Source organism: Oryctolagus cuniculus, chromosome 3 (assembly GCF_964237555.1).
Source record: "Oryctolagus cuniculus chromosome 3, mOryCun1.1, whole genome shotgun sequence".
NCBI lineage: Eukaryota > Metazoa > Chordata > Mammalia > Lagomorpha > Leporidae > Oryctolagus > Oryctolagus cuniculus.
Window position 1 is genome coordinate 141,350,056 of NC_091434.1, and position 24,836 is coordinate 141,374,891.

Below are 24,836 nucleotides of genomic sequence, written 5' to 3' on the forward strand. Positions count from 1 at the left end.
AGAGCGTCATAAGCCTATGCGATTCTGTTAAAAACATATCTCTGCCTGTATCAGTTTTCCAGATGGCGGAATCCTCTAGGGGCTTCGCATCTCACTGTAAATAAAGCCAGAGGTCCTATAAAGCCATTAAGGACTGTAGAACATCCTTGTCCCCAGAGTCAGCGCCTCCGAGGTCTAGGAAGCAGCCTGTTTGTCAGATCTTCTTGAAGCCACATCTGCTGGGCTGGACATGGGGGTGGATGACAGAGCAACCACTGCAGGACATGGTTAGAATGGGTTAACCACAAATCAATGGGTAGAAAACTGTTTAGAAGAACACCGTGAAACCCAGCTTAAGAAATGTGGCAGAACCATCTATGCTGTAGAAAAGAATGTGAATTGAGAACCAGCTTTGGGGTTGTTAGCAAGAGCCCCGGGTAAAAATAGGACCTACAAGTAATACCAGGAAATGCACACACCAAAGCCTTTGCTAATATGGCTTAGAAAAACATGGAAAAATCATAGCATATGTGTTTCTATGATGAGTAAAAACAAACCTTGAGTTGTTTTACCTTAGAACTTGAATGTGAATTGCAAATATTGATGCCAAGTATGTTTCTCTTTGATAAAGAGTAGATAAATACAGATTTCAAAAAAAAGTCAAAAAAGAAGTAAAAAATTTTATTTATTTGACAGGCAGAGTTAGACAGTGAGAGAGAGAGAGACAGAGAAAGGTCTTCCTTCTGTTGGTTCACCCCTCAAATGGCCGCCACGGCCCATGCAGCATGCCGATCCGAAGCCAGGAGCCAGGTGCTTCCTCCTGGTCTCCCATGCGGGTGCAGGGGCCCAAGTACTTGGGCCATCCTCCACTGCCCTCCCGGGCCACAGCAGAGAGCTGGACTGGAAGTGGAGCAACCGGGGCTAGAACTCGGGGCCCATATGGGATGCCGGCACCACAGGTGGAGGATTAACCAGGTGAGCCACGGCACCGGCCCCCAGAAGTCAAATTTTATCAATGAACCCATTTCTAGCCCAGGTACCACATGGTATCCATATATCCTTTTTACTGTTACCGCAAATTCTTGGTTAATTCCTAAAGGGACACCATATTTACTGCATTATCACCCCTTGCAAATCTTGCCTTTCTCCAACTAAACCTTGTTGGTTTTGAAGAGGAAATTGGGGCACTTTCTTCCTGTAATCTTTCCACTTCATTGGCTGTCCTGGTTGTCATAAGTCTTAGAGCTACTGACGGCTGGGTGATAGTAGGTAAAGAGATACGAATGGCCCTGTTTACTGAAAAGAACACATTCGTTAACTATTGTCCAAGTCAGTGGTAAAACTATGCCATTAACTTCAGGAGCTCCTGGGGCCATTTACTTGCAGAATTCCCCCCGGCCAGATCTTAGAAGTAGAAGAACTGCTTCACATTAGTAACTCTTAAGCTAAAAGCAATTGAAAAACTACTTTCATGTATTCTTGCAAATCCATTTACCTCAATATGTCATGAACATGCCTTTCAACTAATGCCACATTTATTCCCTTTGAAAAACTAAGTTTTGTTGGAAAAATGCCTGTGTGAATAAAACTGCTATTCCTTTTTTTCTTGCTGTCTTAATGTAAAAATAGTGATCTTTGAGGTCTATGTGGTCAAACTGGCATATACTGAGTACCCAACGCACGCCATCTGACTCACTCCAAGGCAGCTGGCAGACACTCAACTCCTGACTGAGGGGAATCCACACTGGGTTCCCTGTGTGTGATCTGTACATGCTAAATTCATACAGAGCCCAAGAGAAGGCTGCGATACTGGAAGGAGACCTTCAGAAAGCATTGGTAAATCCTTCATGGTTAATAAATGTTCCCAGAGGGGCCAGCACTGTGGCTTAACGGGTAAAGCCACCACCTGCAGTGCCAGCATCTCATATGGGCGCCAGTTCGAGTCCCAGCTGCTCTACTTCCCATCCCGCTCTCTGCTAAGGCATGGGAAAGCAGTAGAAGATGGTCCAAGTCCTTGTGTCCCTGCACCCACGTGGAAGACCCAGAAGAAGCTCCTGGCTCCTGGCTTCGGGTCGGCACAGCTGTGGCCAACTGAGGAGCAAACCAGCAGATGGAGGACCTCTCTCTCTCTCTCTCTCTCTCTCTCCCTCTCCCTCTCCCTCTCTCTGCCTCTTTTTCTCTGTGTAACTCTGACATTCAAATAAATAAATCAACCTTTAAAAAAATCACTGCTAGTTCCAGTCTCAGTGGCATGTGGTAGGCTTCTTTAGGTTCTCCATAAGGCCTAACACGTGGCACAGAATCACCCAAACTATTACTACATTCTGGCAGGGATGAGCTTTGCTGAATGTTTATTCATAGTATCTGACATTTGTTAGCTGTTTATGGGATGGAATAAGGAAAATTAGAGTGGATTAAATTCAGGTTTTTGTGCTTGAATCCTAGCCATGGTGTTAACTTAAATGCATTTTGAAAGGTTACTTAAATTACTGCTTTGAAAGAAATGAGGAAAGCAGCTCGATTATCATCATCTACCTAAAGCACACGGCCTTGTGTGGGGCACCACCAAAGGGAGTTTAATAGACAACATTTCTGCCTTTCATTTTATGGGACTCATAAATTGGGAAATGTGGCACAGCAATATAGCAAAGAGAAAAAAAGACAGAAATTATCAAATGAATCAATAGATTTATGTAAACCATAGTGAAAACCATTTTTATTGATGGCATTGAAAGACAAAACTACCTTTAGGGGCAGGCATCATGGCACAGTGAGTTAAGCCACCACTTTGGACACTCATAGCCTCTATCATAGTGTCTGGAATCGAATCCTGGCTACTTCACTTCTGATCCAGCTTCCTGCTAATGTGCCTTGAGTACTTGGGTTCCTGCCACCGACATGGGAGAACAGGGTGAAGTTCTTGGGTCTTGGCTTCAGCCTGACCTAGCCTTGGCTATTGCCAGCGTTTGGGGATTGAACAAGTAAATCCAAGATCTCTCTCTCTCTCTCTCTGACATTCATATAAATAAATCTTTAAAAAAAACTACCCTTCACCTTATAATCTAAAAGTAGAGGCTCTGAATTACAAAGCCATGAACATTTAGAGGAACTTGAGTTCTCCATTAATGGATGACCCAATACTATATATACTAAGTGTGTGTGAAACCTTACTTACATTGTGTTCCAGTAAAGAGTATATGCATTTTTAGAGCAGGAGCTCTGAATTAATGGGCCATTTCTGGAAGGTTGTATTTAGACAATAATATGTTAAAAAAGAAAGCAATGAAAATATCTTTGTATTTTTATAAGCTGATGTTTGCCAAGAGAAAAATATTTTGGGGAAAAAAGGCAAAGAGACTAAAACAGAACTAGTCTCATTGTGGAGGGAAATAGCCCAACAGTATAAAAATAGTAGAAAAAAAAAAGCACTTCCTAACATGTTATATCTTCTTTTTAAAGATTTACTTATTCATTTGAAAGATGTAATTACAGAGAGGCAGAGGCAGAGACAGAGACAGAGACAGAGAGAGAGGTCTTCTATCTGCTGTTTCACTCTCCAGATGGCTGCAATGGCTGGAGCTATGCCATTCTGAAGCTAGGAGCCAGGAGCCTCTTCCAGTTCTCCCCTGTGGGTGCAGGGACCAAAGGACTTGGGCCATCTTCTACTGCTTTTCCAGGCTATAGCAGAGAGCTGGATCTCGACCCGATGCCCATATGGGATGCAGGTGACAGCTTCACCCACTATGCCACAGCACTAACCCCATGTTATATTTCCTTAGGGCACAGTGTAGATGTCTTAAATTTTGTGTAGATGGTATTTTTCTCAGATTATTAATAAACTTCATCCTACTGACTTTTCTCTTTGACCCTGATGCAGCAAGTAGAAATCCACTTAACTCAAATGTATGATTGTAGCTTTGCATTGTTTATAAAATGCATAATTGCATGGGGCCAGCACTGTGGCACAGCAGGTTAGCCGCCATGTGCAATGCTGGCATCCCCTATTGGACCACCAGTTCAGGTCCCAGCTGCTACACTGCTGATCCAGCTTTCCACTAATGTGTCTGGGAAGCTTCCTGCCAATGTGCGAATGATGGCCCAAATGGAGGTCACTGCCACCCACATGGGAGACCCAGATGGAGTTCCTCGTTCCTGGCTTCAGCCTGGCCCAGCACTGGGTGTTGCAGGCATTTGAGGAATGAACCAGCAGATGGAAGAGTGTGTGTTCACTCTCTCTCCCTCTCTCCCTCCCTCTGCCTTTCAAATAAATGAATAAATAAATCTTTAAATAAATACACAAGAATATTTATATATCTATAATTCCAGTTATAGCCTAAGCATCATAAAATAAATTTCAGTAAAACATGTGCTTCAGCATGAATTAAATACCCACTATAACAATGGCTGAGAAATTCTACCCAACCTGGCTACAGAGAAACCATGTCTACTGCCCTTTTGGGAATTCTCTAATGCTTGCATTGCCAAGGCCGCTGCTTGTTTGATTGGATTAACTCTGGACGACAGCAGAGCAAAGTCAAAAGCTGATAGGCTCCAACTCAGGTAGACCAAGGTTCAAATCTTAGCCTGGCTGCTTATTAGTGAGACCTTACCCAAGTGACTAAAACTTCTTGGGCTCAATTTTCCTCATCCAAAAATGGGAATACTACTTCCATCCTGGAGGTTGTGGACAACTTGTGTGAGATACCTGGAGTGAAGTAGCTTCTCAATTAATGAGCGCCTTCAAGTTCAGAGAAGCTTGTCCTGAGTTAGGCTGCTGTGATGGCTTCCCTGTGGCACTGAATTATGTATGCTGTTCATATAGGGTCTTAGCAAGCAAACCTCTCTGTGCCATGTGGCTATGGTTTGATCCAAGCAGGTGCCTGCTTTGGGACACCATGACTTTGCTGCTAGGTGAACAAATTCACACCTTCACTCTGGTGGCCTGATTCTTTGATATTAACAAATTCTCTGCAGATGCTGAGATTTCTGTGGTTCTCCACACCTTCCCTCTCTCTTACCCTCAAACAAAACACAACCTCCCCAAATAGGTAGAAGGCATAATACCATACTCTGTATAATCCTAGGCCCAGGACATCAGGCTTTGGTTTTTATATGATAGATAAATTATTAACACATGCAATAAGTGGAACATAGACATAATCGTATGTCTTGTTATCTAGTGTTGTTTAGCATTCCCTAGGCCACACTTGGAGAACATCTGTGTCCACTAACATGTCAAGAGCCTTCACAGGGGCCAGCGCCGTGGCTCACTTGGTTAATCCTCCACCTGTGGTGCCGGCAAACCACATGGGCGCCAGTTCTAGTCCTGGTTACTCCTCTTCCAGTCCATCTCTCTGTTTGGCCCAGGAAGGCAGTGGAGGACGGCCCAAGTGCTTGGGCCCCTGCACCCCCATGGGAGACTGGGAGGAAGCACCTGGCTCCTGGCTTCGGATCAGCGCAGCACCAGCCATAGCGGCCATTTGGGGAGTGAAACAGAAGGAAGACCTTTCTCCCTTTTTCTCTCTCACTGTCTATAACTCTAACTGTCAAATAAAAAAAAATTAAAAAAAGAGCCTTCCCAGAATCTCCCATATGTTTCTTTATTCTTGGCTTTATCCCCCATGTGCAAATTCTGCAGTTCTAGTACAAGACATTGTGGGTTATACAACCCAGTAATGATTTGCCAATAGAAGATAATATTCTAGGACTTCCTTGGTCTCATAAATCTTGGATACATTCTTTCTTTTCTTTAAAGATTATTTAAAATGTTGCAACACCTGGGCCAGACTGAAGTCAATAGCCAGGAACTCCATCTGGGTCTCCCTCATGAATGGCAGGAACCTAAATACTTGGGCCATCTTCTGCTGCCTTCCAGGTGCCATAGTGGGAAGCTACATTGGAAGCAGAGGATCTAGGACTCAAATAGGCTCTCTGATAGGGGATGCAGGTGTCCCACACTGGGGCTTGACCTGCTGCATCAAGAATAAATACTTTAGATTTAGCCCTTTACAATGTCTTTGTTTTGGGGGTGGTGGGTACTTGTCACAGTGATTAATAAGACACCACCTCCCATATCAGACTGTGTGGGTTTGAGACTCAGCTCCACTCCCAACTCTAATTACCTGCTATTGTGTTCCCTAGGAGGCAGCAGGTGATGGCGAAAGCACTTTGAGCCCCTGCTACCTATGTCTGAAGACCCTATTAGCTTCCCAGCTCCTGGCTTCCATTTGACTCATTTGACTCATTTGTCTGTTGTGGGCAATTGGGGAGTAGACCAGCAGATGGCAGATCTCTTTCTGTGTCTCTGTCTCTGTCTCTCTCTACTTTAAAATATATAGAACTTTTTTGTTTTACTCTGGGCAACTCAGGAACAGTAAAGATACAGGATGTTGGCAAGAATTGGTTAAAAACCTTGCAACTAACTGACAAGAAATACAGAAGCACTGTCACTCCCTCTTACAGATGTTTTTATTCCTTTAATTATCTCCCCACAGATGCATAGCTCATTTTGACTTTAACCGGTCAGGTTATGAATGGCACCTGCACCTGTTTTCATGCCCACTGGTTTACCTGCATAAATTGAATCACATCTAAGATGAAAGCAGTGCCTTAGAACCACAGCTTGTGATGAGCAAACGTGCAGGACCCCAGTAGTGGCCCCTGCTGAGGACACGTCCTTTCCTCCTCTGCTGTCCTCTAATCACCAACCACCTTGGGTCTGGGCTCCAGAAGCTTGGAGTCAACCTAATTTTCATTGGAGAAAGATCTGATGGTGGAGGGTGTTATAAGCTCCAGAGAGAATTTGTAATCACCCCCCCAACTCAAAGTGGAAGAAGCATACAAACCTTTCCTTTTGCAGTCCAGCGTTTGGATGGGAAACACGTAATTGTGACAAAGAGTCGAGTCCACCTCGGGCTTGGTGACGAGAGGTCTGCCGGCTACTTGGGATTTCGGGTCCAGCTGTTCCTTTTCCTCTTCATCGCATAACTGTTCCGATCTTATCTGCAGCAGTTTTTTATTTTTCAGTTCCTGGGGGCTTTCACACTTGGCGTAGTTCCCCAAGTTCCGGTTCCTGGGAATCTGCAACATCGAAACGAGCGTTTCTATCTCGCAGGTGCAGTGCCAGGGGTTGTCGTACAGACGAAGGTAGCTCAGGAGCGGCGTGTAAATGAAGACCTCCTCAGTCAGGACCTTGATCTGGTTGTGCTGCAGTAAGAGGGTGGTGAGTTTGTTTAAGCCAAAGAACGCCTCACTCTCAATCTTGGAGATCTCATTCTGCTGCAGATCCAGGCTTCTCAGCTTCCTGAACTTGGAGAACATGTTGTTCTTCAATACCCGGATCTTGTTTCTGGCTAGCAGCATGTGCAGCAGATCCTGAGGCCAGCCAGGTAGCACATAGACTAGTTTTCTTTCTTGACAGTCCAAGTATTTCTCATGGAGATACGTGTACACGTCACAGGGGAGGCCTGGCGCATAGCGTCTGACCAGGCTGGAGGCGCGCCGGCCCCCACCTGCCCGGCCAGGAGTGGCCCGGCTTCTCGCCCCGCCGCTGGGGCCTGCCTTGCGCAGCGCAGCCGCTTTGCAAAGGCAGAGCAGGATTACAATGGTGACCACGCGCATCCTGTCATCCAGCTGGCTGCAACTCCTTGCTGTGACAGATGGACCAGTATTCCTTTGAAATCTGCGTTTGGTCAATCTTAACTAATGTAGTTCAGGAACAGTGGGACCCAACTAGGTTCCGTGGAGGTCCTAGGTTAAAACAGAGAAAAAAAATACGTATTGGCAGTTAAGGACCACTGCAGGCACTTTGTTATTCATGGGAAACATCAGCCTTTCTTTGAGAGAAGCCCTCCTGGTTAACAAATGCACCCCAGAGCCCCTGCTCCAACTTGCCTGGTTTAGTGGCCAATTATTTGGGTCCTGAATTTGAATCAAGGCTCTCCTACCTACTTAGCCATGTAACCCAGGTCAGTTATTGAACCTCATCTTTGGCATCTATTAAATTGGGACCAATTTATTGGGCCTCCTAATACTGTTGCGAGGATGAGGTGGCTCATGCATGTCAGGAATGTCACAGTGTCTGGACTGGAGAGAGCAGACGGCACAATGGAAGCAGAAGCCTGGAATTCATCGTCACGTTGGATCTAAGACACTTAAAGGAATTCTCCCTATAGGCCTGGCATGTGCTGGAGTGGCTGTGTCCAGAGCTTACTTTTGTCTCTCCTTTACTGCCTCCCAGTCATCAACCACATTGAGGACGGACTCTGGAAACTCTAGGGAGAAGGTGGCTCTGTCCTTGTATCTCCTGTGTGTCTTGACTCCAATGACCCCCTCTAAGCGAAGACTTCTCTGTGGGCCTATTGAGCCCCACACTCCCTCCAGATCCCCGTGTTCTCCATGTTCCCATCCCTGTGCTGGTTTGATTTTCCTCCATAGCGCTCTTCACCACTGTCACAGTAGATATTTTACTTCGTTTATCTGCCTTCCTTGATTAGAAACTGAACTCTGCAAGGGTGAAGGTGTGTATCTGTTTTGTTCACTGCCATATTTCCTGGACAAATGTCTGCTGAATGTATGAAATACTGTCGCTCCCCGTCTTCGTGGAGGAACGACACAGGACCCTGCGTTGTTCCTTTGTCTGCTCGGCCCTCCCCGGGTTTGCTGCTGGTTCTTCCCGGGTTGGCTGCCGTCCCTCCACCTCCGTGGAGGGGCGGGCCCCCTGCCACCTTCCCCACTTCCGCAGGGGAGCGGCACACCGCCGGCCGGCTCTCTCGGGGGCTGCACAGGTGTTCCTTCAGGTAGATGTTCCCCTTAGATGTTCCTGGTGCATGTTGTCTCTCTCCTCCTTTATAGTCCTTTTCCACCAATCCCAACTCGGCTGCCCACACGCTGAGTATGCTGCTCTCCTCCAATCAGGAGCAGGATCAGCTCCTGGAGGTCATCACTCAAGTTGGCAAGAGGCAGCTGCGTAGAAGCTGTTTTCTCCTCTCCCAGCGCCATATTGTGGGAGAGCAGATGCATAGAATAAATCTTAATTCCAGTAACTTAGTCTAGTCCAGGTTGCTCCCCACAAATACCCTCAAACAACTATTCTGTAAGAACATGTACCTCAAAAACTAACTTTGGCTAGCACTGTGCTGTAGTGGGCTAAGCCTTTGCCTGTGGTGCCAGCACCCCATATGGGCACCAGTTCGAGTCCCGGCTGCTTCTCTTCTGATCCAGCTCTCTGCTATGGCCTGGAAAAACAGTAGAAGATGGCCCAAGTGTTGGGCCCTTGCACCTACGTGGAAGACCAGGAAGAAGCTCCTGGCTCCTGGCTTTGAATTGGCACACCTCTGGGTGTTGTGGCCATTTGGGGAGTGACCAGCAGGTGGAAGACCTCTCTCTCTTTCTCTTTCTCTCCCTGTCTGTAATGCTACCTCTCAAACAAACAAATAAAATCTTAAAAAAAAAAAAACTCATGTTGGGAATCTGTTCTTGCCTTTATCAGCAATGACTTTCAAGACCTGTACATTTTTAAGGATTGTTTTCAATTTTTTTCCAACTCTGAAACTACTTCTGGTTTGCATTCATTACTGAGAACGTGTCTACTCTTGGAAAAGATAGAAGTATTCCAAGTGGATTTATAAGTAATAACAGGTCTGTTATTACTAGCGTGGGGCTGTGATGAGCTGCACATGTGCTTTCTGTTTGTGGTAGCGCTTTGAAGGCCAGCCACACCCCCTGGCCTGGAGTTGTCCTGCTTGGTGGGGTCTCCTCCACCTAGAAGGCCTTCCCCTCTCTTTGCCTCAAGATTGTCGCCCTTCGACTGGTGTGTCCTCTCCAAGCTGCATCCAGAGACCTCAATGATTGGGTAACACTTTGCCTTCTGGATAGTGGCCTCTGGTCCCAAAGCTCATCAGGTACTTAGCTTTTTCCACTTTTGTGTTTGCAATTCTTTGTAAATTAAATGTAACTCTAACCTAAAAAATCATAGCAGGAGTGGGCATTTAACAACATCAGTGTTCCACATCCAAGTGCCTGGGCTCCCAGCTTCATGTTAATGCAGACCGTGAGAAGCAGCAGGGATGGCTCAAGTCATTGAGTTCCTGTTAGCACTTGGAGACCTGGATTGTGTTCCCAGCTCCTGACTTGAGCTTTTGCTCTGCCCTGGCATTCCCAGGCATTGGGGGAGTGAGTCAGCAAATGGGAGTGCTCATGTACTCTCTGTCTCTCTATGCCTTTCAAATACATAAATAATTTAAAAATCATAACATTTTGTCTATTATTATTATGCATGTTGAATTATTTATGATATGTATACTGTAGTATTTGGGTATACCATTGTTTGCAACTTGCTTTGCAATGCATAAAAAAATAAGATGAATTGAGGGATGTTTAAAGAGATTTGTAGATAGGTGAATAGGTCATAAGGGAAATATATAATTAGAATCTGGGTGGTGGGCATATAGGCATTCACTGTGCATTTTTTTCAACTTTCCGTGTCTGAGAAGTTTCATAATAAAATAATAAAAGAAACCAAACAGAACAAAATAGGTATGCACAGACACAAAAAATAAAAAATGGGTTGGGATGGTCATTGTGTCTCTATAGGTTAAGCCTCCAGTTGGATCAGCTGCATTCTGTATTGGAGTCCCAGCTACTCTGCTTCCAATCTAGCTTCCTGCTAATGCACAGTCTAAGAGGCAGCAGGTGATAGCTCAATTACTTGGCTCACTGCCACCCACATGGAAGACCAGATAGAGTTCCTGGCTCCTGGCTTTGCCCTGGTCCAGCCCTAACTGTTGTGAGCATTCTCTCTCTCTCTCCCTCTCTCTCGCTCTCCCTTTCTCTCTCTTTTCAGTTTTCAACTAAATGAAAAATAAAATTGGGGACGGTGTTTTGGCATAGCTGGTAAAGCTGCTGCTTCCAATGCCAGCATCTCAGCTGGTTCGTGTCCCAGCTGTTCCAGTTCCAACCCAGCTCCCTGCTAATGGCCTGGGAAAAGCAGCAGAAGATGGCCCAAGTGCTTGGACCCTTGCACTCACGTGGGAGGCCCAGAAGAAACTCCTGATCCCTGGCTTCAGCCTGGCCAAGCCCTGGCTATTACGGCCACCTTGGGGGTGAACCAGTGGATGGAAGAATGGAAGATCTCCTGCTGTCTGTTCTGTCTCTCTCTATATTTCAGACTTTCAAAAGAAATGAATAAATTTTAAAATAAAATAAAACTTAAAAAATAAAGAATGGATTTTTTTTTACAAAAAAAAAATGGAGATTTGTTTTCTTCAAGTGCTTCCAAGTTAAAAGTTCTAAGTTCCAAACTAAAAACACTAATAATATAGTGTTTTTTGCAAAGTAATATTTTTCTCCTTGGCCCTTCCTCCAATAATCTTTAAACAGTAATAAACATGTGTATATATTTTAATTGTGAGTCCAAAAGAAATCATTTTTGTGGGAAAATAAACCATATACTTGGAATATGTTATCTGCCAATGTATTTGTGTATTTTCTAATACATACATCACATTGAACGTAGGATTGAAAGAGTTTTAAGTTGGAACGCCTGTGCTGTGTTGTTCAGTGACGTGAAACTTGTTTGATTTAGGCCACTGTAGAAACTTGCAGGAGCTGAACGTCTCTGACTGCTCAACACTCACAGTGAGTATCAGCGGCTTAGGTACTATTGTTGATGTAGATTCAGACTTGTCGCCTTGCCCTCTGTGTGCTCGGTCAGTATCCGATGTGTAAAAAAAAAGGCAAACTATGTAAAGGATTGGCAAGAAATTTTATCCATCTGTACAAAGCTGTTACTAATCTGTTGAACTCTTTACCTAGAATAGAGATAGTCTTCTGTGTATAAAACTAATTGAAAATAGATCTTAGTAAAAAATAAGACTGGGAATAGGAGAAGGAAGAGGAGGAAGGGTGTGAGTGTGGGTTGGGAGGGTGAGTATGGTGGGAAGAATCACTGTGTTCCTGAAGTTGTATTTATGAAATGCATACAAATAAATAAATAATAAATAAAAAAGAATATATTAAGGAAAAATAAACTAATCTGTAAATAGATGCCCAGCATTGGAGCCTCTGACGAGGGGGAACTCTTTGACGAGTCTACAGCAATGAACTGTATTTATGTTGAATGGGTGTGTGTGTCTAAGACAGAAAAAAATTGGCTCAAGCACAGATAATAGGTTGATTTAGTGGTTTTCAGGGCGATCAACAGCCATGCCAAAGAAAACAGGAAGGAACATGTATCCCCAGTGATCTCCTTCCTGGACCCCGTCAGTCACTGGTCCTTCCCGCAGCCCCCAGCCCATCTCCCACCCTGTGAATACTCTTTTCTAAAAGGCAGATCTCATCTCTCCAGGCCCCTGTGCTGTCAACGACACACACTCCCATCATCTACACTGTTGGCAAAGTCAGAGCGCTTTACCATTGCTGTGCCTTGGAGGCTCTCTGTGGTCTTGTCTTTGCTGCCCTTGCCAGCCTCATTTTGGTCCAATTCCTGTGCACACATTAAGTTTCTGCCAGCACAACCAACCACAGCGGCTGAGCTGACTTTGCTGCATACACCCCATTGCTCCCCGCAGTTTTGTGTTTGCTCTCAGCATGCTTTTTACTTGGAATACCCTTTCTCTTTGTCCTCAGGCAGTGCTTTCCTCATTGTCAAGCTTTAAGACTTATTTCCATGTCACCGACTCCCAGGTCTGGGTTCACTGCTACTCCTCTGGGTTCCACTAATAAGCAATAAGAAACACCATAGTGTTTCTGCCTCCTCCACTAATCCTATGGACCCAAGGGACAGGAGATGTGTGTGTCTTGTTCTTTGTAGTAGTCATAACACACAGTCCAGACATTGGCATCTAGCAAGTATTCAGTAATGTCCACCGAATGTAGATATGCAGAGATGCCTGGTAGGATATGGGCAACATTGGCTAAAACTTTGACATTCCATCTTGGGTTGCAGGTATTGAATAAGTCATAACTTGCCCATGGAGATATCCACAGAGAGTCTCTTCTTCTCTCTGACACTTTGCCTTTCAAACAAATAAAAATAAATGACATGAGGAAAAAAGGAGTGTTGAAAATGGAGCAGTATTACAAAATGCAAGAGAGTAAGGAGTTTAAGAAGTGGCCTAAGTGAGCAGGTAGGGAAAGAATTGAGTGGCACCTCCTGGTTTGGAGAATTTGAAGTTGACTTTTTAAGAACAGTTTCGGGGGGAATTGTGAAAGTGGGCAAGAGGGGAGAAAGAGAGGCATTAGGCATAAACTGATCTTTCCAGAAACGTGGCTAAGAGGGTAGAAGAAGGAAAACAGGGACAGGAATATGGAAACAGGATTGATAGAAGCTGATGGCGATTCAGTTGAAATAATGAATGCAGCCGGTCTTGAAGGAGCTAGGAGAGGCTGGAATGAAGAGCCTGCCTGCCTGCTGGCCCTTGTTGGCACCAGCTCCCCTGGCCTGGGGCACAGGACCTCCCGAATTGGCCTCTCCCCACCTCCAGCCTGTCTTTGTAGTCTTCTCTTTCCAGTTTCTACTGATTCAGCTCTGAACTCTTGGAGTTCCCTGAACGTGTCGTGCTATTTCACTGTGTCATTGAACTGGTTTTTCTGTCTGCCTGATTCTTTTCTTCCTTACCACCTCCAACCCAACCTGGCTGGCACTGTTTCATTCTTTAACACACTCTTCAACACCATAGGGTATTTCCACTCACTTCTTTTACCCACTGACTTTTTTTTTTAAAGATTTATTTTATTTAATTGAAAGACAGTTACAGAGAAAGGTAGAGACATTAGCAGGGAGCTGGATCGGAAGTGGAGCGCTGGGACTCAAAACAGTGCCTCCCATATGTTATTCTGGTGCTGCAGGCCAGGGCTTTAACCTGCTGCATCACAGTGCCAGTCTCCCCACCCTGAGCCCACCCTGCACTGACCTTATAAACCAGCTTTATCAGAGCCAGTGCCAACATCTCATATGGGCACCGGTTTGATTCCTGACTGCTCCCCCTCTGACTCAGCTCCTTGCTAATGCACCTGGGAAGGCAACAGAGGATGATGGTTCAAGTGATTGGGCTCCTGCACCCACGTGAGAGACCTGGAAGAAGCTCCTGGCACAATGGCCTGGCACAGCTCTGGCCATTGCAGCCATGTGGAGAATGAACCAGCAGATGGTAGATTTCTCTCTGTTCTCTTTCTCTCTATAATTCTGCCTTTCAAATAAATAAATCTTAAAAATAAAATAAAACCAGTTTTATCCCACTACAAATTGATTCTTATATAGATTGAAATCAAATGAATCCATTTAAAGTGTACATTTTAATGGATTTGGTATATTCACAGAGTTGTATGGTCATTACCATGATCAGGTTTAGAACACTTTTCAAACCCCAAAAGAACTGACATCTACTAACGGTCACCCCTCATTTTCTCCCAGCCCCCCCCCCCCAGCCCTACACAATTCACTTTTGACGAAATTATTTTCCCTCTCCTGAGCTACATCTGTGTTCTCTCAATACTTCCCCATTTATATTTTCTGTTATGCTTATGTTTACATGTATAACCTTCTTTTTAAAAATGAGTGGGATTTTATAAAACGATTTATTGATTTATTTGAAAATAAGAATGTCAGAGGGAGGGAGGAGGAAGGGGAGGGAAGAGAGAGAGAGAGAGAAAGGAGATCTTCCCAAATGGCTGTAACATCCAGGGCTGTGCCAAGTTGAAACCAGGAGGTAGGAACTCCATCTGAGATCTCCCAGGCACATTAGCAATAAGCTGGATTGGAAGCAGAGCAGCCGGGACTCAAACTAGTACTCACATGAGATGCAGGCTTTGCAAGTAGGGGCTTAACCTGCTGCACCACAAGACTGATGCCTATATCTCCATTTTGGACCTGAGAGCTCATTGGAGACCTTCCTTTTGTAATGTTTTTCCATGTAATTCATCTTCTCTTTCTCACAATGAAACAGTTTTTTTTTTTCCAAAAGATGGAAGATATTGTATAGATGATACAAATAATAAATAAAATAGATACATAAAGAAACGGGAACTCTACCACTCTTTATCTCAATGCACCAGGACATAGAGGACTGCTGGGGCCTGGGACCCTAAGCTGTTCTTCTATGGCTTCTACTTCCACGTAAGCAAACTGCTGCCTTATGTTCAAACGTGCCCTCAAGCGTAACCCACATGGAATCGAGGCATAGCGAGATACATCCAAGACCACATCAGGGAAAAAATACTCTCCTTTTTCTCTGCCTACAGTGTGAGCTTGGGCTCTTATGAGGGGAGGTTTCAAATCTTTGCCGCGACATTCCCTAGATGTCTGCTGGTGGTTATAGCAAGGCCTTTTGTAAAATGGATTTTTTCTTAATAGGGGCATTTTTAGCACCTACAACATTAAAGATAACCTGCTAGATTCAGAAGAAATTTTTAAATGAATAAATTTTAAGTTCTTGCCCCCAGGGAGCTTCAGTTCTGTATGTAAGTAGAAGATCAGAGTCCTTGAATTTGGCTTTTTAGCAGGAAAGTCGAAACAATGCCTTCTGCACTGAGTTTGTGAACATCAAAGTCTTGTCCAATTCTGGAGTCTAATAATAACTCAAGGTGGGTAATTTTATCCAGCTGCAGTTTACTCTTGTTTTTTCCTTTGGAGACATAGACTGGAAAAAGGCTTGCATGTAAGGAATTGGGTAACGTTCATTCAAAGGACTTTACTTTCTAAGCTTGTCTTGTGAACTCCGTTACATTCAGAAGGATGTCAGTGCATCGGGCACAAATTCATATGCCGTTCTGTGACGTAGGCACCCAAACAGTCTCTGCATTCATTCAGTCCCAAAATCAATCCCCCTGGTGCTCTTTAACACTGAGAACGGGAAGGTCTAGCTTGTCTGGTTGTCCACAAGCTCCTCCAGACTGGAGAATGGATCATGGCCCCATCTCCAAAGGAAAGTCGGATAAAGCATACTGCACATTCCCCGCCCGTTCCCCCACTGTCGTCTTCCCCGCGGCTGCCTCTCTGAGCCTATGGGAGCCAGCTTTGTCTCCTATCCCTTCCTCATCTCATTTGCATTTTCAACAAGTGCATAATCACTTTGCTATTTGATTGGCACACTGGACATTTCTGAAGACAGATGTGTCTACCTATTGTGGTCGTATTCACCAGTTTTCTCAGGAAATTGTACTTTATATTTTTTGTCTATCCACATGTTTCCAAATCTTACACCTTGGTGATGGAGTCTAGAACAATTGACCGCATCCTGAATGTGGTGGAAAAGCACAATGTTCATCAGGAGCCCTGCACTTGCCTTTGCACTTGGACTTGCACTCACGCAGCATTGGTGCCTAGAATCTGTCCCATAGCAGAACCAATAGGAATTTACGGTTCAAAACAGAAATGTGTGTTCTCTTTAAGGACAGTTTGCTGCTCCATAAATCAACCAGTTTCATTTTCAAGTGTAACAGAGGCTCCGACCTGCAGGTTTTTGTTATTTTTAGATATCCATGACTCTCAGAAATGGCTAGGATGGAATGTTAAACACTGGTGATTTGCTGGAAAAATAAAAACAATTTTGCCATCTTGAGTGCTGTCAGAGGGTGGCCCTGTGACCATGCCAACTTCTCCTGCAGACTACATGGCCTGGCCTGCGTCAGAGGTCCCCTAATGGCCCATTCTTTTCAGTATGGATGTAGTGACAAACATTGCAAGAACCACAAGTACTTAACACCGTCTGACCTGCTGCTGTTCCTTGGGAGATTCACTAACCATCATTAAATAAATAAGACCATGCTGTCACTCACTGTTTTCAACAGTTACCTAGAGAAGTAGCTCATTGTAATCAAACCTTGCAATCTATGTGGCCTGACGAATTTCAATTTAGAGCCCATGCTGGAAGCCACTTTTTCTTTGCACATACTCACTATTTTCTTATCTCACTTTCAACTCCTTGGGAGAAGGTCGCTTCAGTATTTGAAGATTCTCTCCAATCCTGTCACCAACTCTAAATTCGATGCTCATTCTGTAGGTAGTCTGTATTTTTACTTTTGCCTTCTCAAACTTATCAAAAGTTTGATGAAAATCTTTCTAGCTGTTTTAATATATTTAGTAACAGAATCACAGTAACTTAATTCACACACACACCTGCATATAATTATATGTGTGTAAATATGGATTCACTTTTAATGAAGTCCAGTTGTTTGAAAGCATTTTCTATTGCTGTCTTTCAGAAAATAACTGTAGGAAGTTTTTTTTTTTTTTACTTTAATGCTTTTCCAAGTTTTAAAATGGATCCACTTTTTAAATCCCTATTCTGCATCTGCAGTGTCAGGGTGTCTGGAGGTCAAATTTCCCATCACAGAGTTGAACTTGCAGTTTCACAGTGTAAGAAGTGTCCCAGTGAAGGAATGGAACTTGATTTCCAAAAAATTGAGGGGGAAAGTGGAATAAGAAAACTTCAAGCAAAACCATTTGCTATTTAATTTGATTTCAACCAATATCAAAGGTCCACTCATGTGTATTTTTTTCTGGGTCAGGGAGATAATGGGGAAGCTGCAAAGCCTGTTAGAGTTTGTTAAGATTCCTCCCCCTGTTTTCTCATGCAGGACGAGCTAATGAGGTACATTTCTGAGGGCTGCCCTGGGGTCCTGTACCTCAATCTGTCGAACACAACCATCACCAATAGGACCATGCGACTCCTGCCAAGGTAATGTGTATGTGATTTTTTCTCTTTAAAGATTTATCTGTTTTACTTGAAAGTCACAGTTACACAGAGAGAGGAGAGGGAGAGGAAGAGGGAGAGGGAGAGGGAGAGGGAGAGAGAGAGAGAGAGAGAGAGAGAGAGAGGTCTTCCATCCGCTGGTTCACTCCCCAACTGGCCGCAACGGCCGGAGCTGTGCTGATCTGAAGCCAGGAGCCAGGAGCTTCTTCCGGGTCTCCCATGTGGGTGCAGGGTCCCAAGCACTTGGGCCATCTTCTACTGCTTTCCCAGGCCATAGCAGAGAGCTGGATCAGAAGTGGAGCAGCCGGGTTTCGAACCAGGGCTCATATGGGATGCCGGCACTGCAGGCGGTGGCTTTACCTGCTACGCCACAGTGCTGGCCCATGTATGTGATTTGTATCACGCTGAAAATGATTATGCTCTGTGTGGCTCTGGCTTGCTCTGGCATTCCCCAGCAGCAGTGCCAGCATGCCTCCACTGTGGCCCCCTTGTTCTGATGACAGAATCTCTGCTTTCGAGTCCCCAAACTGATGTCTGCACTCTCCCAACGTGGCAGGCCCAGGCGACAGTTGGTCTTCTACCTTGGCTGGTGTTTCTGTTACTCTTGTAGCAATGTCCAGTAGCTTGAGTTGGACCTGGCCTCTCTCTCTCTCTCTCTCTCTCTCTCTCTCTCTAGTCCCCCTTCCTGGGCATTGGAACATGATCCCTAAATGCCAGTCTGGTGCGTGGGACCTCTTACAAGAGAACCCCAACTTCCTGCCCCCCTAGGCTTTGAGCTCTGCCATCCAGACTCCTTGCTGCCATGTTCTGTGTATACACAGCGAGCAATCTGGACACAGATGTTGCTTCTCCTCAGCACTCCTTCAGAGAAGGGACGGAAGAATACAAGAGTTGGCTGGATATTAAAATTCTTCCTGTATTTCTCTTGTTGAATTAGTCTTTAGTTTCAATATGGGAAGACCAATGAAGAAGAATATATGATCATGATGGGAGATAATCAAAAGTTGACTTTGGGAAAACATTTCTCAAACGGTTGTGGAAGAAGAGCTATTTTTGAGAATACAATTTTATGATTAAAAAAAAAAAAACCCAGACATTTGGAAAAGTTTAAGTAGAGAATATTCTTGGGTGGTAATTTTATCTTGTGACTCTAATCATTTTCTGCAAATGAGCAAGTCTGAAAAAAGTGACCCCATAGTTTCTGTTTACTCCATTAATTGATTTTATTTCATTAAATTTATCAAGATTTCTTCTGATAGCTTTAAATATGGAAAGTCTTGGGCAGGCACTGCGGTACAGCAGGTTAAGCTGTCACTTGGGATGCCTGTATCCCCTACTGGAGTGTCTGGGATCGAGTCCCCCTGCTTCTAATACAGCTGCCCGCTAGTGCCCCTTCAAGGCATTAGATGATGGCTCTGTTGTGTGGGAGATCCAATCGGAGTTCCTGCTTCCTGGATTCCGCCTGGCCATCTCCAGCTATTGTGGGCATGCAAAGAGTGAACCAGCAGATGGAAGATCTCTTTCTCCCTCTCTCCCTCTTTCTGTCACTCTTTCAATTATGTAAATAAGTTGGTAACTAAATAGATTTAATATTCATTTACTTATTTTTCTTATATTGTTTTTAAAATTCAAATATGTATATATAATCAATCTAGAATTTACTTTGGTAAATGAACAAAGCAATGATCTAAACCAGGGGTTAACAAACTATGACTTAGGGGCTCCAAGTCCTGTTTCTGTGCAGTCCATATGCTAAGAACAGCTGCAGAATTCAAATGTTGTTAAATACTTGTAGCTAACCAATTATTCCAGCATCATTTATTGAATAAAATAATAAAATAAGCCTTTTATCAATATATAACTCTTTTATCAAGTGAGGTGTGATTCCTCCTAATTTATCTAAAATTCTTACACAGAAAATAAATATTTAAAACCCATCACTTTCTAGTATATTTCTATGTGTTAACTTCATCCATGTTCTTGAGGATGTTTTTGTCTACTGTATCCCTCGGGTGAAAAATGCTACAGAATGGTGAGCCACTGCTGCTCGTCTCTCCTAGCTCTGTGTGCACCAACCTCTCAGTGGTACCTGGGGTTAGCAGATCTAAGAATGTTCTACACCACAGAAAATGACAAACACTAACAAATCAAGGCTTGAATTTTTTTTGTTTCATTGATTGTTCAGACTTGAGAAAGTGAAAATTTAAGCAGTTTAAAAGTGTGTCACATCTATAGCTATTCACATCCTTGTGAATAGCAGAAAAAAATTGTGGAACTACTCTGACTACTTGAAAACTATTTTTGGAGTACTCAAACAGTATTTTACACTTTATGTTCTGTGTGGGTGCAAACTGATGAAATCTTTACTTAATATATACTAAATTGATCTTCTGTATATAAAGAGAATTGAAAATGAATCTTGATGTGAATGGAATGGGAGAGGGAGCAGGAGATGGGAGGGTTGGGGGTGGGAGGGAAGTTATGGAGGGAAAAAGCCATTGTAATCCATAAACAGTACTTTGGAAATTTATATTTACTAAATAAAAGTTAAAAAAAAACACAAAAAAACCCTATTTTTGGGTCCAACGGAGAAGACACTTCATTGATGAATGAGTGAAGTCTGGACATACTGACTTTGCTATTTTACTTTTGTCTTGGTAATGTAAATGAAACGGTTCATATGGGAACTATACTCAGTCTTTAATTGCAACTATTGGTTGGCTAGCTACATTTATAAGAGTTTCATTGGCAGAAGCCAATGGAAATGTGTGAAAATTAATTGGCTGTATGGAATTCACAAGATCAGAGTTGTGTACTTTATTATTGTATGTAGGTTGTATGTTACACATTCTTCATAACACAATAATTATAAAAATAGTAAAATATAAATTTTTCAGTGAACTTAAATATTTTATATGCATATGTATTTTATTTACTTATTTATTTGAAAGGCAGAGTGACAGAGAGAGAGAGAGCTAGAGAGTGAAAGAGAGAGAGACGTAGAGACAGAAAGAGACAGAGAATCTTCTATCCACTAGTTGATTTTCCAAATGCCTGCAGAATCCTAGCTGAGTCAGGAGCTGAGAACCCAACCTGGGTCTATCGTGTTACTGGCAGGAACCCAAGTATTTGGACCATTATCTGCGTAGTAGGAGCACTAGCTGGAAGCTGGATCAGGAGTGGAGGAGCTGGGCTGGCACCAGGCACTCAATATGGGATGCAGGTATCCGAAGCAGTGGCTTAACCTGCTGTACCACAATGCTTCCCCTACTTTTTTTTTGAGAGCTAATTATTAGTTATTTATCACTATACCACTAAATAACCATGGAAGAAACTAGGAATTAATTTATTTTTTACAATGTTCCATCTATCACAAATATAATATACTTATAAAAATATTTTGCAGAGGTCTTAAATCTCAATAAAATATTGTTTTAGTTCACGTTGATCTTTTTTCATGAAAGTTATTCCTGTTTATCTTTTTTTTTTTTTAAGATTTATTTATTTATCTGAAAGGCAGAGTTAGAGGAGAGACAGAGAGATCGTCCATCTCCATCTGCTGGTTCATTCCCAAATGGCCTCAACAGCCAGGGCTGGGCCAGGCTGAAGTCGGGAGCCAGGAGCTTCTTCTAGGTCTCCCACATTGGTGACAGGGGCGTAAGCCCTTGGGCCATCCTCCACTGCTTTCCCAGGCCATTAGCAGGGAGCTGGATCAGAAGTGGAGCAGTTGGGACTCGAACGAGCGCCCATATGGGATGTCAGTGCCACAGGCGGAGGCTTAGCCTACTATACCACAGCACCAGCCTCCCTAGGTATCTTTCTAATTATTTTTGTGAATGGTATCTTTTCTGATTCTGTTTTCTCATTATATTTTCTAAATGGTCATTTTTAGTCTTGGGTATGAAGGTTGGATATCTTTAAAAAACTTTCCTCTGAATAATTGACTTCTTTCCTTTTACTTATTTATTTATTTATTTTTTATTTTTTGACAGGCAGAGTGGACAGTGAGAGAGAGAGACAGAGAGAAAGGTCTTCCTTTTGCCGTTGGTTCACCTTCCAATGGCCACAGCCAGGAACCAGGTGCTTTTCCTGGTCTCCCATGGGGTGCAGGGCCCACGCACCTGGGCCATCCTCCACTGCACTCCCTGGCCACAGCAGAGAGCTGGCCTGGAAGAGGGGCAACTGGGACAGAATCTGGCGCCCCAACCGGGACTAGAACCTGGTGTGCCAGCGCTGCTAGGCGGAGGATTAGCCTAGTGAGCCGCGGCGCCGGCCTTCTTTCCTTTTAAAAGGAAACATTGGGGACTGTGAAATTACTTCTAAATAAGAATTTGGGTAAAACTTGTAAGGTTTGATAAGTATTATTTTCATTTTCTAAGCGAAGTATTCAGTTTGTGCTCCTCTCTGACCTAACAATTATTCAGAGGTAAAGTTTTGTTTCTAAGTGGCTTAAACTTCTTTGATTAAATTTCTGCTTTTAATTATTCATTGTGATTCAGAAACGTAGACTGAATCATTTCTGCTTTTTAGAAGGTATTGAGATTTTTTTGGTTGATTTTATGGTTTCACCAAATCATGCATGAATGTCTAAAATAGAGTGTTTCTTTCAGAGGGCAAAATCTGTGTGTATGTGTGTGTGTTTGTACGTATGCATATAAATTCTCAAAGCTTCATAGTATAAAAATGATATGTGGACCACCTACGATAATTAAAGTTGGCTGAATTTATTTTTGTGTTATTTTATACGTAAAGGTTAGTAAGTATGTTTCATTATAGGTGATAACTCTTATTCACATAAAATGATAGTCCTTATCCCAGTTGAAATTTCTTTACCTTGAATTCTTTTTTCTCTATTATTAAAACCTTTGTTTTCTTTTGCTTGTGTGTGTGTGTGTTTAATATTTATTTACTTATTTGAAAAGCAGAGATACAGAGGGAAAGAGAGGGATGGAAAGAGATCTTCTATCTGTTGGTTCATTCCCCAAATGGCTGTAATAGTCAGGATTTGGCCAGGCTGAAGCCAGGAGCCAGGAACTCCATGTGGTCTCCCCCAGGGGTTGTCAGGGACTCAAGCACTTAGGCCATCATTGGCTGGTTCTGGGTTTACTAGCAGGGAGGCAGCACTCCCATATGGGATGCAGTGGCTTAAGCTGCTGTACCACACAACACTCCCCTCCAACCTCTGCCACCCCTAATCCTGCATTTTAATATTTGTGTCAAGGGGTTCTATACTTGTATTTTATATACAGCTAACTTCTGTTTCAAAAATGTTCATTGTTTGCCTTTTTAAGAGGCTAGGTGCTGGCACCACAGGCAGAGGATTAGCCTAGTGAGCCGCGGTGCCAGCACTCCGGGTTCTAGTCCCGGTTGGGGCACCAGATTCTGTCCCGGTTGCTCCTCTTCCAGTCCAGTTCTCTGCTGTGGCCCAAGAAGGTGGTGGAAGATGGCCCAAGTGCTTGGCCCCTGCACCTGCATTGGAGACCAGGAGGAAGCACCTGGCTCCTGGCTTCAGATCGGCGCAGTGCATCGGCCATAGCGGCCATTTGAGGGGTGAACCACCGGAAGGAAGACTGTTCTCTCTGTCTCTCTCTCTCACTGTCTAACTCTGCCTGTCAAAAAAAAAAAAAAAAAAAAGAGAGGCTAGTGTAAATGATTAATATTTCTTGTCAACATTGAGTATATTATCTAGTTTTTATTGTCTTCTTTTACCTTTTGATTTCTCTATCATTACACCATACTCAGTGTTTCTGTCTTTCGCTGTAAGAACTATGTTGTTTACTTTTTTTTTTTTTTCCTGACAGGCAGAGTGGACAGTGAGAGAGAGAGACAGAGAGAAAGGTCTTCCTTTGCTGTTGGTTCACCCTCCAATGGCCACCGCGGCCGGCGTGCTGCGCTGATCCGAAGGCAGGAGCCAGGTGCTTCTCCTGGTCTCCCATGGGGTGCAGGGCCCAAGCACTTGGGCCATCCTCCACTGCACTCCCGGGCCACAGCAGAGAGCTGGCCTGGAAGAGGGGCAACCGGGACAGAATCCGGCGCCCCAACCGGGACTAGAACCCGGTGTGCCGGCGCTGCAAGGCGGAGGATTAGCCTAGTGAGCCGCGGCGCCGGCCTGTTGTTTACTTTTGTAGCCTGAAGGCATCTGAAAGGCATGTGCACACTCTGCTGTGTGTCCTAACTCATGACTCCATGTTTTTTGAAAGGATGCTTTAACACACACTCTCTATTGAAGTTAAGATGAAACAATACCATTTGGTTCTTAATGTGTTTGACGATAAAGCAAATACATTTCATCTCCCCTGTACTTTTCCTTGAACTTGATGTCTCTGCTCCCACTTCCTTGTAATGAGCTTATGCATTTTTTTTAACATTTACCTCTCCTTTTAATATTAACTTTTGATGTTTGAACTTAATATTAAAATCCTACTTCTAATGATTATATAGTCATAACCAGTTTAGGCCATTCATTGGTGGTCATTTTCCCCCATAATTTTCTTATTCTTTAGTTTTCATTTTGTTGCATCCTATGATGACTATAAATCTAATTTTAGAAACTTTTTTTTTGACAGGCAGAGTTAGACAGTGAGAGAGAGAGACAGAGAGAAAGGTCTTCTTCCCATTGGTTCACCCCCCAAATGGCCGCCACTTCGGTGATCCGAAGCCAGGAACCAGGTGCTTCCTTCCTCCTGGTCTCCCCTGCGGGTGCAGGGGCTCAAGCACTTGGGCCATCCTCTGCTGCACTCCCTGGCCACAGCAGAGAGCTGGCCTGGAAGAGGAGCAACCAGGACAGAATCTGGCATCCGGACCGGGACTAGAACCCGGTGTGCCGGCGCCGCAGGCAGAGGATTAGCCTAGTGAGCCGCAGCGCCGGCCTAATTAGAAACTCTTCATCAGGAAAGATGCATCAGTATTAGGTTCTCGGCCACTGATCTCTGAAAATGACTGTATCATTCTTGAATCACGTCCTTTATCTTTAAAATCCCACAAACGGTGCTGTGTGAGCGTTGATATTTCACTTTAAAGAGAAGTGTAAAGCCTGCCTGATTTTTCATTCCTGTGTTGGTAACCTATTTTTCTTTCCTGCCAAGATGCTTGCAACACTTTCCTTTCCTCTGAGAAACTAAAGACTCTCCCCAAGCTTCTAATTATGTTCTTCCAATTAATTTC

The 24,836-nt window shown here is 43.8% G+C and overlaps 2 protein-coding genes across 9 annotated transcripts in view; one reads left to right on the forward strand and one right to left on the reverse strand.

Moving 5' to 3' along the window:
- Positions 1 to 24,836, forward strand: part of FBXL13 (F-box and leucine rich repeat protein 13) — a 252,385-nt gene that overhangs the window by 113,287 nt on the left and 114,262 nt on the right. For all 7 annotated transcript variants that reach the window (XM_051848861.2, XM_051848859.2, XM_051848860.2 and 4 more), the window contains 2 exons: positions 11,564 to 11,616; positions 17,557 to 17,657. In XM_051848861.2, the coding sequence (XP_051704821.2) occupies positions 11,564 to 11,616; positions 17,557 to 17,657 (154 nt within the window). The remainder of the gene's footprint in view (positions 1 to 11,563; positions 11,617 to 17,556; positions 17,658 to 24,836) is intronic.
- The window catches only part of LRRC17 (leucine rich repeat containing 17), a 44,377-nt gene that overhangs the window by 10,830 nt on the left and 8,711 nt on the right, over positions 1 to 24,836 (reverse strand). For both annotated transcript variants that reach the window (XM_002712022.5, XM_051848880.2), the window contains exon 2: positions 6,825 to 7,728. In XM_002712022.5, coding sequence (XP_002712068.2) covers positions 6,825 to 7,599 — 775 coding nt within the window. In that variant the 5' untranslated portion in view covers positions 7,600 to 7,728. The remainder of the gene's footprint in view (positions 1 to 6,824; positions 7,729 to 24,836) is intronic.